Raw genomic sequence first — 13674 nt, 5'->3', positions numbered from 1 at the left:
CTTTATTGGAGTGTTACATCTGAAGCATTCATTAAGTAAACAATTATCGTGAATATGAGTCGTCAATAGTCCTGGCTTAGAGTAGCTCCCAAGTCGGGGAAGGGGGCATCATTATAGACAAATTAAAAAAACACACTATACAAAAAACTGTGAGCCTCTCTCCATTATTTTTATTGCAATTTTCTGTAAATTTGTAGTTATTTCAAAATAAAAAGTTTTTAAAAATCCCACAAAACAATGGGAACAGGAGTGACTGCCAAATTGTTGCGTCAGCACAGAAACACCATTATGTTCCAGGGGCTCTGCTGGCAAGTGAGCAGGCTCGTTTACTGGTGTTAAAAATCTCTTCCCAGGCTCAGCAGGAGTTGATGAAGCAGCTCTCCATCCTTCCTCGAGACAACTACAGCCTCCTGAGCTACATCTGCAGGTGAGGGTCCCCGGGATCAGCTCCACAGTTTTCGGGCACCTCAGAAAGAAGCTCATGGTTAGAGGAGGAGAGCGTCTCTGGGACCTCAGAGATGCTGATTCAGATCTTTGGAAGGTCAACTCTATTCGCATAGCACTGAGGTAGTTTCCTGTGTCCACAGGATAATTTAAAGGATCCCCTGAAAATCTGATCAGCACAAAAAATGAACCAGTTTCCTCCTTCAGGCCTGCCGTAGTGCCACCCAGAGTCCTGGGACATGCAGCAGAGCCCAGAATCCTTACAATGTTTCTAGAATCATTTCTCATCTTCCTGATTCTGGGCTGTAGCTTAGCATCCCAGAGACATTCATTCTGGGCCACTGTTTTTATTTCCTTTTCTGAGGACATACTGTGTGCCATCTCTGTGGCAATATGTAGTGTATGGATTGACCCAGACCTGGCTGAGTTGGGAGCCTGGAGCTCCATGTCAGACACAGCTGAAAGTTATCTTTATTTTTTAAAAAATAATTTGTTGTAGTTTCCAAATTATAAAAATGATACATGCTTGATTTGGAAACCAGGAAAATACAACATGCTATAAATAAGAAATAAAAATTACCCACAATCCCCTCACCTAGCAAAAATCACTATTAACACCTGGATACGTGTCCTGCTGGATGTTTCTTTTCTCTATGGTAGATCTTTACACACATCAATATAAATACAGGGGAACAATTTTTTATACCAAATTGAAATTATATGTATATGTATTTGTATCCTGCTTTTTTTGGCTTCATGTTATATTGTGAGCATTTCCCTGTGTCATAAAATAGGATTATAAATGACTCCATAATATTCCATATTGTTTCTTCATTTGGACACACCACCATTTATTTCATCATTTCTCTGTGTTTGGAATTTTATGTTGCTTCAGCCTATCCATTTAAAAAAGGTTTTTAGAGAGAGTATTTAGAAATTCCTTTCCTCATCTGTTCAGTTTATTTAATAGTGAATCTGAGAGCTTCATTCCTCAAATGGGTGGAAGTATAGTAAAAATTCTTCTTCAGTTATTGAGCACCTGCTGAGAATTCAAGGTGCTCGATGCTGTAATCAGAGGATGAGAGCAAGGAGGCACCATAGGTTCCAGTCTCTGAGATCTTCTCATGATAAAGTTTTCTCCTCTGGAGACTTGGGTGGGAGGGGTGCTGAGAGCCTGGGAGATACGCCTAGAAAGTCGGGACAAGAAGACAGTCAAGGGGCCAGCCCGGTGGCACAGCGGTTAAGTGCACACATTCCACTTCAGCAGCCTGGGGTTCGCCGGTTTGGATCCTGGGTGTGGACATGGCACCGCTTGGCAAGCCATGCTGTGGTAGGCATCCCACATATAAAGTAAAGGAAGATGGGCACAGACATTAGCTCAGAGCCAGTCTTCCTCAGTAAAAAGAGGAGGATTGGCAGCAGTTAGCTCAGGGCTAATCTTCCTCAAGAAGAAACATAAAAAGAGGGCAGTCAAATAGTCATTTTAGTCCTTCTAATCTCCTCTTAGCTCCCTGAACTGGATCCTGCCTCCCACTGAGGTGACTCCTCTCCCCTCCCCATCCCTGGCCCAATGCCACCACTAGCAGTTGAGCAGGCCCCTCCTGGATTTTCTGCTTCCTTAGTCTTAAATCTTTCAGGGCAAAGCTTAACTCTTATTGGCAGAGCAGGCTGGTTCCACTCCTGAGACCAGGGGGAAAGAGTTGGGATCCATCTCTGAGATCTCACTGGTACCTGGATGTGCTTGCTTCTGGCAACTTCCTATTTCCTACTCTGGGATTTCCTGGCTGCCCACAGGTTCCTACATGAAATCCAGCTGAACTGTAGTGTTAACAAGATGAGTGTGGACAACCTGGCTACTGTGATTGGTGTGAATCTCATCAGGTCGAAGGTGGAAGACCCTGCTGTGATCATGCAAGGTACAGCTGGTCCTAAGGTGGAGGCAGGCATGGAGGAAGTAACAACAATTACCACACTGCCCCTTATTTTTTCTGCGCTGTCGCAATTTGCCAAGCATTTTCAGCTGATTATCTTGTCTGAATTGTAAAGTAGCCCTGTGAAGTAGGCAGGGCAGGAATTGTGTCTATTTTCCAGATCGCAGCAGAGCAGAAAAGTTAAGGATTTACCCAATGGTCACACAGTACAATAGGCCAGCATGAAAACAGTCAGCTAGTGTTTCTTAGTCTTTTATTACTTTTAAATATCCTTAGCCTGAGAGAGCAAATAGGTTTCATTTTATGAGTCATCTCTCAAAAAGGCTACTTGAAAGCTGTGTTGAAATGACTTCCGAGGCTGTCTTAGTTCAGTGACCAGAAGTTGGCATAAAGTACCGATGTCTGTCGTGGATTTGGGGAGGCAGTATGCCAGGCATGTGTTCACTATGTGCACCATAAGAAATCAGATATATTGAGGACCACATCAGGAGAGAAAGATATCTTCATTTTGTCTCCTTTTATATTGCCTATTTTCCTGATCAAAGACTGAGCCAGTGGAGTGTAGACTGAAAATAATTCTCTTTCACCCCACTCCCATATCCATCTTCTATCTCATCCCTTTCACCACAATCTCCTACCCCAAGCAATTAAGAAGGGTCTTGTGAGGAGCAAAATGAGGTCCTTTTGGGCCCTGTGGTTTTACAGCCAAGTTTAGAGACACCCCATGGGTGTAGATCCTTGAGGACTACCTGCCTCCTGCCCCGTGGTCCAGCATAACAGGTCTCTTCTTTCTTTCAGGGACTCTTCAAATCCAAAGAGTGATGACCATGATGATCAGAGACCACGAAGTCCTCTTCCCCAAGTCCAAGGATGCACCACTGTCACCCCCTGCCCAGAAAAATGACCCCAAAAAACCTCCAGTGGCTCGAAGCTCTGTGGGCTGGGATGCCACTGAAGATGCCCCAATTTCTAGAACAGACAGCTTTAGTAATACGGTAAGGTGCAGAGGCTTCCTCCTTCCGTCTAACTCTTTCTTTTGTCTAGGTCATTCTGTGTAAGAGCTGCTCTGGGGTGGCAATTTGGGGAATTTTGGATGATCCTATGGCAGTGGGCACAGCTGGTACAGACCCCTGGGCATGCATCTTGAAAGGTTGCCCTCGTTCAAAATCTACTCTATATTGGCATCCTGGAGGTGGGGTTAGTGACGTGTGCCAGTCGCCCAAGGACTGAGCAATGGGAGTCCTCACTGAAGCCCACCCTAAAAGGGAAACCCTTTTAAGCACGATCCAAGGAAGTTCAATGGAGAAATTATATACCACATTGTAAATGTTTTAGTGAGCGTTGTTGAAAATTCCGGGTGAAAGTCCAGAGGGATCTGGTTTCCTGCTAATGCATGAAACGTGATTCCTTTCTCAGAGTATGTGATGTGTTCGTGTAATATTTCTCATTCCCTGATAAGCAGTCTCAGCAATGTCAACCCCCTCATTTGTCCTGAAGGGTTGGGGTTCATGTTCCCAATGTCAAAAAACTCTGCAGACTCTGATATTTAGACTCTTGGAGGACAATAATTTACAAAGCTCAAATATTTTTCCATATTTATAGGGGCAAGTTTCTTTTAAAAGAACGTGAACTTTCTATAGCAACTTGATTCGTTATGTGTGGCAAGAAAAAATTTTAAATTTCTGATTGAGCAGGTAATGTAAGTTCCCCATAGTACTGTTAATCCTGAGGATGATTAACAAAGTACTGAAAAAAAGATAGATAGTGGCAGTGATTGTGATTTTTCCTAGGTGATGTCTATCTGGACACAATGCATCTTACTAACACTCTAAAATTAAATTAATATTTAGAAATACTCATTCCTCATATAATGAAATCATCCTGGCAGTCCTTGAGAGTAGCCATTGTTCCACTCATTTGACAGGTTCTGCTGTTTATTGTAACAGCATGGGCAGCTATGACAGGCACTGTGCTGGGAAATTTAAGTGGAGCACCTCTGGAGTCCTCACCATAACACTGTAGGGCAGAATTTATCATCTACACTTCATGGCCGAGGAGCTCGGCTCAGGGAGGTTGACCAGCAGGCCCAAGGTGTCAGCACTAGAAGGGATACAAGAATGAGATTTAGATCTGGTTCTCATCCCAAGGCCCGGGAACTTCTGGCTCCAGATGGGGTTACTGAAGCAGGTGATTCGCTAGAAGGGTTAGAAGGAGCCCTTGAGCCCTGATTTTCTGATTTTACATTTAGGGCTCATTATTTTTCTTTTTAATTTAATTAAAAAATATATTCACATGGTTCAAAAAAGATTGAAAACTTAGAAAAAGATATACGTGAGAAGTTGTGCTCCCTCTGCTGTCTCCACCCACCCGATCCTTCCCTGCCTTTATTAATTTCTTGTTTATCCTTCCAGTGTTCCTTCAGACAAATCTAAGCAGATACAGTTGTACATTGTTATTTACCTTCCTTTTTACATAAAATTTAGCATAATCTCTCATTCTCTCTTTCCACACACACACAATAATCTGTATCTTGCGTTTTTCTACTTAATGGCATATCCTGGAGACTTTTTCATGTCAGTACATAGACAGCTGTCTCCTATGACCTCGTGTTTTTGCAGGTGTGTAATGTTCCATTTGTACATCTAATCTGCTTAATCAGCCCTGCAACCAGCCCCCACAGAGGACCAAGTTGTTTTCAGTCCTTTGTACTACAAACACGGCTGCAATGAATAACCTTGACCGTGCTTCATCTTGTACTCAGGCAGGTGTACTTCTGGGACAAATTCCCAGAAGTGGGATTGCTGAGTCAGAGAGTAAATAGATCTGGAATGTGCAATTTTGATTAAAATTGCTGAATAGAGATTGTGCCATTTTGTACTTCCACCAGCAATGTGTGAAAGAACCTGTTTTCCTATGGTTTCACCAGCAGGGGGTGTTGTCAAATTTGGGGGAGGTTGCTCATCTGATAGGTGAGAAGTGGTATTTCAGTAATTTTCATATTAATTTGAGTTTCTCATTTTGTGAGAGAGGCTGAACACCTTTTCTTATAGTAAGGGCCAGTTGCATTTTTCCCTCTCTGAACTGTCTGATCTTGTCCTTTGCCCATATTTTTATTGCTTGGTCTTTTTCTTCTCAATTTTTATAGGCTTTATATAATAGGGAGAGTAGCCTGTGATATGTATTGCAAATATTTTTGCCACTTTGTCATTTCCTTTTTGATTTAGTGTGTGGTGATTTCTTTGCTCTGTTTTTGTTCTTTTTATTTTGGTGGGTCATGGAAATCCACAAGTTGAATGTATCAAACTTTTATTTTGGATTTTGAGCCATAGTTAGATGGGCCCCGCCCCCATTCTAAGATTATAACAAAATCCTCATTGAGAACTCTTTTACCACAAACAAACAATTGATTTTAGTCACGACTACACCTCTAGAGTGTGAGTTCCTTCAAGTGTAATGTCCTTTTGAAAAAAATGCCATGCAGATTATCAACTATTGTGACAAATTAAGAGATGGTGTCCTAATTAAGATTTTCATGGGGGTGCAACCAGGACATGCTTTCTTTCAAATCTCTAATCTTTATCTTGGGAGCATGACCTATGTGGGAAAAACCCTTGTAACATTCATGGCCATTTTTTTCTAGACCAGTGACTCGGACACAACCAGCCCCACTGGACAGCGGCCGAGTGACGAGTATCTAGAAGACAACGGCAAAGCCCCCAGGGAAAAGCCAGGAGATTGGAAGTTGCAGTCTCGAAAAAGGACTCAGACGCTCCCTAACCGGAAATGCTTCTTGACATCAGCTTTTCAAGGTGCCAACAGTAGCAAAGTGGAGATCTTTAAAAATGAGTTCTGGTCACCTTCTTCAGAGGTGAAGGCAGGGGAAGGGCACAGGAGAACGATGTCTCAAGGTGTTCCGCAACTTTCTGACCCCCAGCGGACTTCCACCTATGATAATGTCCCTGCCCTGCCCGGGTCCCCCAGGGACGAAGCAGGTGCACTCTCTCCCCATGCCTGTGACCCCAAGAGAGACACTTTTGCCAGCCCAACCTCTGAAACCGGACCTGGAAAAAAGAACTCTGGAGAAGAGGACCCTGAATCTTTGCAGAGGGTGGTCCAGGAGCTACGAAAGGAAATTGAAACACAGAAGCAAATGTATGAGGAACAGATTGAGAAGTAAGTCACATGCAGAGGGCCCGGGGCAGCCACTGGCTTCCATCTTTAGAAGCAAGGGGAATTGTTCTCATCTGCCAAAGTAGTGACGTTATAAAACTTCAATTTAGAGAATACAGTGATCAACAGCAATTGGGCCTAATAAGAAAGAGGGTAAAGGGAGTAATGAGATGACGAAATTAGTGAAAACTCTAAACTTTAGATTAAATTCATACAAAGGTAAGTATGTAGCTTAAGTAGCTTAATTAACTATTTCTGAATAGTGGTTCTTTAAAGATCAACAACCTTTAATGAATTAAGAGGAACTTAAAATTTTTTTCATGCTAATGTGACTCATCCATTCTGAAAATATTTATTGAGCACCCACTGTGTGCCAGGCACCATCCCAGCTGTGGGGAATAGCACTGAACAAGAAGACCAAAGTCCCTGCACTTAGAGAGCTTTCCTTCTGTCAGGGACAGACAGACAATACAGATGAGTAATTAATTTGTACGCTATTATGCTATGTCAGGTGGTGGAAAATGCTATGGAGAGAAATAAAGCAGGGCAGGGGGATGGAGAGTTCCAGAAGGGGTTCTAATGTTAAGTAGGGTGGTCAGGAAGGCCTCACTGAGGAGGTGACACTTAAGTAAAGGCCTGAAGGAGATGAGGGAACAAGTCAGGCCCACAGAGCGGGGAAGAGCATGCCTGGCAGAGAGAACCAAAGGTGCAGAGGCCGTGGGAAGAGCAGGTGTGGTGTGTTCGTGCACAGGAAGAGCCGTGGTGGGCTGGAGCAGGGGGAATAACCGATAGGACGGGAGGCAGAGCACGGGGGACCTTGTCAGCCAACTTAAAGCCGCAGTGAGGCAGAGCTTCCGGGAGACTCCGCCTGACTGAAGCTTCACTGGGTCACTGGCTTCCCATTGGACTCAGGCTGCAAGGGACAGACACAAGCAGGAGGCCAGTGAGGCGGCTGTGGCCACAATTTCATGCAAATCCCTAAGTTGCTTGGACATAATTTGCTCTCTTGGGTACCTAAACTATTGTCTTGAAATCTTTCTCACACCACTTATTTTTCACAAGAGGAAACCTCAATCTGGCTTAGCCCATATTAACACTAATCATGAGGTAGTGAAATGTGAACTAGACGGTTTTCAAATTACAGGCACTTTTCAGTCCATTGAGACTCAGGTACGCGAAAGGAAGACTTCTGTGAGTCCTCATCCTCTGTTCTCTAGAGAGGGCTGCCCTTCTCGAGGCAAAATGTAACTCTTTTGTCTGAGAGCCTGAAATCAGTCACCTGTGAAAGTACAAGACTTGGATGATGTGTTGGCAGGGACCAAAGCAGCCCCAGAGAAGACACCCGCTGCGCTCTAACACGAGTGTCACTGGCAAAGTAGGTAATGAACTGGCTGCCACTGAGGCGGTTGCTCCTCCTGCATGGAACCAAGTCCTCTGAATCCACCGTCAGGGGGGCCTCCCATCCTCAGCAGAGGGAGGAGAATTAACAGTCTGCAGTGTCTAAGCTTTGTGCCTCAGACACACCTTCTCATGTAATCCCCACAGCGATCCTGTGAAATAGGTAATATCTCCACTTTACAGAAGAAATAGGGGCTCGGGAAGTATCGAAAGATCTCTGAAGGTCACACCACTTGTCCTTGGTGGGGCTGGGATTTGAACCAGGGTCAGCCAGGCTCCCGAGGCCCTCCAGTTCTACCTCTTCACTGGAATCGGTAGTGGCTAAGATCTAGCGTAATGTCCCATTGGAGATTGCCCCCAGAGCAAGAGGGAGATGGAGAATTTGGAGAATAGTCAGGCTGAAGGAATGAGACTAATTTAGCTTTAAGAAGAGACAGACAGGGGTAGGCAAGGCTCTGAAGAGGGGCTGTTAAATGCAGAATGGGCTAAGAAGAGAAGCCAGATGTGGGCTCAAACGGGAGCTCAAGTCACCATATGAAAATGGGCAGGCCATTGGGGGAGCCGCGAGGCAGCACCTCACAAGATGAAATTCTGAAGCAAATTTCCTATCACATAATCCCCTCACAGGCCTGAAATTTCCTCTTTTGCCTTAAAAATGGCATATGTGTACTCATTCTAAGAATTACTTCAACATAACCTGGCAGGGGGAACTGGACTAAGATTTTGACCAGTAACCATGAAAATCCTGAGATTTCAGGAATCCGACAAATCCTTCACCTGGAGCAGGATTCAGAAAGGAGGGCGGGAGTGCCAGGACCACTGTTCCTCAGTGAGCAATTCCCTATACTTTTCCAAATCTTGATCCCCAGGAGGCCTTAATAAGAGAAGGCGTTGGTCTGTGCTCTCCATTGAAGCGGCATGAGAAGGCACTCCCGTGTACAAAAGTGTTGGTAATCTGGAGTCTGGACGGGGCTTCAGCAGTCAATCAGCATTTCTATTGAGCAGGACAGATGCAAGGTGCTGTGGGGGTGAACATATACATATATTAGAGGTGGTCCTCTCTTTCAAAAACTTCATTATCTGATGGAAGATACAAAAGAAAATGACATGAAAAACAACACAAGAGATGTCACAAGATGGCGTTAAATGACAAAAGGGGCTCAGACATGCTCTGGGAATTCAGGTTTCCCAGGAAGTTCTCACATCGGGGGGTGGGACATAAATAAGAGGTACAGGTTGGATGTGAATCTTGTGACATGGAAAGAAAAATGGACAGAGGAGGTTGTAGGCAAGGGGGAAGGGAGAGTTTAGAGGTCATACCCTGTTCTTTCATTCTGTTGTTTCCTTCCTCGTAGCCTTGAGAAGGAAAATTATGACGTCTGGGCTAAGGTGGTGAGGCTCAATGAAGAACTGGAAAAGGAAAAGAAGAAGTTTGCAGCCTTGGAAATCAGCCTTCGCAATGTGGAGCGCTCCCGGGAGGACGTTGAGAGGAGGAACAAGGCCTTGGAAGAAGAAGTCAAGGAATTTGTCAAATCAATGAAGGAGTCCAAGACGGATGCATGAGGGTGCCAGGAGTACTGCAGAGACAGCCCGCAGAGACCAAATACTGCTCCCTTTCTTGGTGCGACCTGATGACTGGGAAGCACAATTACTCCCTAGGAGGGAGAAGATATTGTGGGGCAAACATCACATTCCCTAGTAAATAAATCAATGGAGTTTGTAGGAAGATGAGACTGAACAGTGACATGTGTGGACATCTAAGACCCCCTGTGGCCAGATTCAAAAGGATTGCATTATTCCACGGTGGTCTCAGGCTGACTGAAATGGAACCTTCCATGACTGAATAGTTATGTGTGATGGAGACATTTGAGGCAGGCCACATCCCAGGCAACAGGCTGCCCCCAGCTGAGGCTGGACTGAGGCGTTAGTTGTTTGTTTTCTGTGTGGAACAACTTGCCTAATCAGATGGCACCAGGGCATCTCTGAGACACAGGTGCAGAAAATGACATTCAGCTTTTGAGTGCTGGTCCATGGTATGCTGTGTTTTCCAGGGGCTGCACCTGCTGAAGCCAGAGCCCTGTTCTGCCACCCCCACCACAATGCGTACTCTCCAGGAGTGATTATTAGACTAAGACAAAACAAACAAGAAACTGTATTTATGAAAGCAAATCGATGAGAAAATTATATTCAAATAAAGCGAAAAAAAAGGCAGGCTGTTGGTAATCCATGCAATGTGAGTGTTAGTAAGAGGCACCCTTCCTCAGGGCGGATGCTCCCCTTTCTGGTACATGGCACGGCAAGCAGAGCACAGACTGGATTCCAGTCCCTACTTGCCTTTCAGGGGCCACAGTTGTGTATGGCGGTCCTGGGAGCAAAGGCCTTCCCACCGTGATGTGACTTCCTGAGAGGCTGATTGGGGCTTTAGATAGTAACAGTCATGATAATATTTCTTCTGTTTGACCAAATATGCAAGTGATTCATCCTTTAAAGGGGCATGAGGCACTAGAGACGAGCTGAGAGAGGGGCTTTCCAAGCAGACAGCTGACGTCTCCTACATTAAGCCAGCTTGGCCAAGGCCCCTTGGTGAGGCCCCAGGCTTTAATGGAGTCTTTAAAGGTTTTTGTCATTGTTCTAGTCAGGTGCTCTGCAAGCTCCTTTGACCGTGTACCCCATCAGTAGGAAATATTTGAGTATACATCCCCTGATATAAGTATATTTGTTTATTTATAAATTATATACGTGTACTATTCTATTAGCCAGCCCTGGTGGTCTAGTGGCTAAGATTTGGTTCTCTCACCGCCACGGCACGGCTTCATTTCTGGGTCAGGGAACCACACCACCCATCTGTTGGTCCTCATACTGTTGTGGCTACATGTTGCTGTGAGGCTGAAAGCTATGCCACTGGTATTTCAAATACCAGCAGGGTCACCCAGGGTGGACAGGTTTCAGTGGAGCTTCCAGACTAAGACAGACGAGGCAGAAGGACGTGGCCACCCACTTCTGAAAAAACTGGCCATGAGGACTCTTATGAACAGGAGTGGAGCATTGTCTGATTAGCGCTGGATGGTGAGAGGATGGAGCAAAAAGACCGGGCAGATTCTGCTCTGCTGTACACAGGGTCACTAGGAACTGGAATAGACTCCACGGCACTAACAATAAAAACTACGATATTGCAATACCCTGTATATTATCAAACGTACCCAGGACAGAAATCAAATACTGATAAGATAAAAGCAAATATAAATAGATGTTCTCAAATGTGCTTTCAGCTCTGGAGGCCACTGGCCCGATTTCCCAGCAGGGATTCCTTCCTGCACGAGTTTTGCAGATGTCATCCCATTGCTCCCATCAATTTACTTGACCTCTTGAAGCCACATGGCTTAAGTAGTGGTCTGACAGATATGGTTGCCATGGTGAGAGTTTAGCCTTCCGAGCACGTGCATCTCTTCTCTGATTCTGTTTTCTTCCTTTGTTTTCTCACTTTTTCTTCCCTGGTTATTTTTCCCCGCCTGTGGGTGACATATTACTCACAGAACGAAAGGTGCAGGCAGAGGGGCTCAGTGTTTCTCAGTGCTCCTCAGGCCCTGCTCCCCGCACCCCAGCCCCTGAGGACCAGACTGACAGAAGGCGGGGACGACACCTAGAGCGTTCTCTCAGAGGCCTGCTTGCAGACGATTGGGTGATGAGGGCAACAGATCTGGAGCACTGTTAAGTAGAGCAATAAAATATTTTATTTCCTAGGGTTTACTTGTTCTTTTAATTAGAGAGTAACAAACATGGAAACACTTACTGAACACAATTTATGTTGATGAGTGTCTGCTGTTCTACTGGGTGTATGTCCCCGGGTTCTCCCATGGGTTCCTCACACTGACTCTTTTTTTTTTTTTCTTTCTGGAGGAAGATTAGCCCTAACCTAACATCAACTGCCAACCCTCCTCTTTTTGCTGAGGAAGATTGGCCCTGAGCTAACATCTGTGCCTATCTTCCTCTATTTCATATGTGGGGCGCCTGTCACAGCATGGCTTGACAAGTGGTGTGTAGGTCCGTGCCAGGATCCGAACCAGCGAACACCGAGCCACCGAAGTGGAGCACGCAAACTTAACCGCTGCACCACCAGGCTGGCCCCCACCGCCTTTACTTGTAAAGCCCTTGCATGGGCGGGATCTGCTAAATCCACCTTTTTCCAGCCACCCACCCTCTTCACCTTACCCCTTCTTCTACCTACACAGATACTGAGAACCTAAAAAGGTCTGCAACATGCACTTTAAAACTCCTTGCCCTCTTCCCTATCCAGATTCTTCATTTCCCTCACAGCCTCGAGTGTAGCACATCACAAGGCAATTTTCTCTTGAATTCGAAGCAGATCTGATGGTTTTCCAGTAAGTTTGTGCACTAGGTAAGACACTTTGTATTAGGGGGTTGCCTGGGGTGGTTCCCGTCTTCGTCCATTCCTGCTGCTATAGCAAGATACCACAGACTGGGTGCTGTTTATTTTTCACAGTTCTGGAGGCTGGAAGTCTGACATCAGGGTTGAGTGAGGGCCTTCTTCCAGGCTGCAGACTTCTTCTTGTATCCTCACATGGCAGAAGGGGCTAGAGTTCCCTGTGGGGTCTCTTATAGGTCATTAATCCCATTCATGAGGGCTCCACCCTTATGATTTATGCTCCTCCCAGAGGCCCCACCTCCTAATAATATCATCTTTGGGAATTAGGATTTCTACATATGATTTGGGGGAGGCGGCACAAACATTCAGACCATAGCGATTTCCTTCCAGTGAATTTGGGTCAGAATCTAAGGCCTGGAGGGATTCCGTGACATCACTGGTACGGCGCCTGCTGCAGAGGATGTAAGTGATAAACAATAAACGTTTTTGTTGTTATTGTTTTGGCCAATTCTTTAAACCTTGCTCAGAGGCCCAGGCCCTCTGAAGAGCGTGAAGCAGGAGGCTCTGAGCAGCCCAAAGCTGCAGGGAGCGGGCGGACAAGGAGCATCACAGCACACAGCCGTTGGCTGCACTCCCCGGGCTCAAGACAGGGGGATGTGCGTACATTGCCATCGTGTAAACTTCCACATTCCACCACTTCCTTTGCAGATACCATCAGTGGTCAGGCCATGTGCTTGCTGGGGAGCGGACAGATCACTCAGAGGCTGCCCCTGCAATTCAAACGGGCTGCCTTTACAAGAATCGCATGAAAGCTTTCATCCTGCCGGAGAAGGCTGGGTGGAGGAAGGCCCCAAAGATAGAGATCAGCTGCTGCTCCAGGAGCCTAGGCAGGGAGCCAAGAGACCTGGAGCTACAAGGCCTGTAGCTCAGAAGGCTTCCCAGAGTGACTTCAGACAAAGAATGAACAGAGAGTACCAACATGGACGAGCAATATCAACCTCTCTTTCCTCTGATGCTTGAAAAGTATCTTAGGATCCTAAGATAACAGCACTGGAAGCACCCTGAGCTTATCAGATTTTGCCTGTTCATTTACTGGCTGGAGAAATGGAAGCCCAGAGACATAAGTTGAATTGCCAGTGCTCACACAGCAATAAGGAAGAAGATTAAAGTTAGGTGATTTTTAAGGGCTCCTTTAAGCCACTGTTCCATAATTCTTGTGATTCTTGGCTTCTATCCAAGAGTTCTTTTCCCCAGAATACAACCATGATGTGAAACCCATTGAACATCAGTTGCTGAGTGCTTCCAGAATGTAGAGCTGGGCTCAGCTTTTGGTCACAAGCAAGACCC

At 45.5% G+C, this 13674-nt stretch overlaps 1 protein-coding gene across 4 annotated transcripts in view; it reads left to right on the top strand.

Moving 5' to 3' along the window:
* Nucleotides 1-10885, top strand: part of ARHGAP25 (Rho GTPase activating protein 25) — an 86431-nt gene extending 75546 nt beyond the window's left edge. For all 4 annotated transcript variants that reach the window (XM_046663126.1, XM_046663124.1, XM_046663127.1 and 1 more), the window contains 5 exons: nucleotides 354-427; nucleotides 2239-2360; nucleotides 3174-3370; nucleotides 6016-6548; nucleotides 9299-10885. In XM_046663126.1, coding sequence (XP_046519082.1) covers nucleotides 354-427; nucleotides 2239-2360; nucleotides 3174-3370; nucleotides 6016-6548; nucleotides 9299-9506 — 1134 coding nt within the window. In that variant the 3' untranslated portion in view covers nucleotides 9507-10885. The remainder of the gene's footprint in view (nucleotides 1-353; nucleotides 428-2238; nucleotides 2361-3173; nucleotides 3371-6015; nucleotides 6549-9298) is intronic.
* Nucleotides 10886-13674: the final 2789 nt, after the last annotated feature.

This window comes from Equus quagga, chromosome 5 (assembly GCF_021613505.1).
Source record: "Equus quagga isolate Etosha38 chromosome 5, UCLA_HA_Equagga_1.0, whole genome shotgun sequence".
Classification (NCBI taxonomy): domain Eukaryota; kingdom Metazoa; phylum Chordata; class Mammalia; order Perissodactyla; family Equidae; genus Equus; species Equus quagga.
Note: the sequence above shows the minus strand (reverse complement) of the source record. Positions and strands in the feature narration are given on the sequence as shown.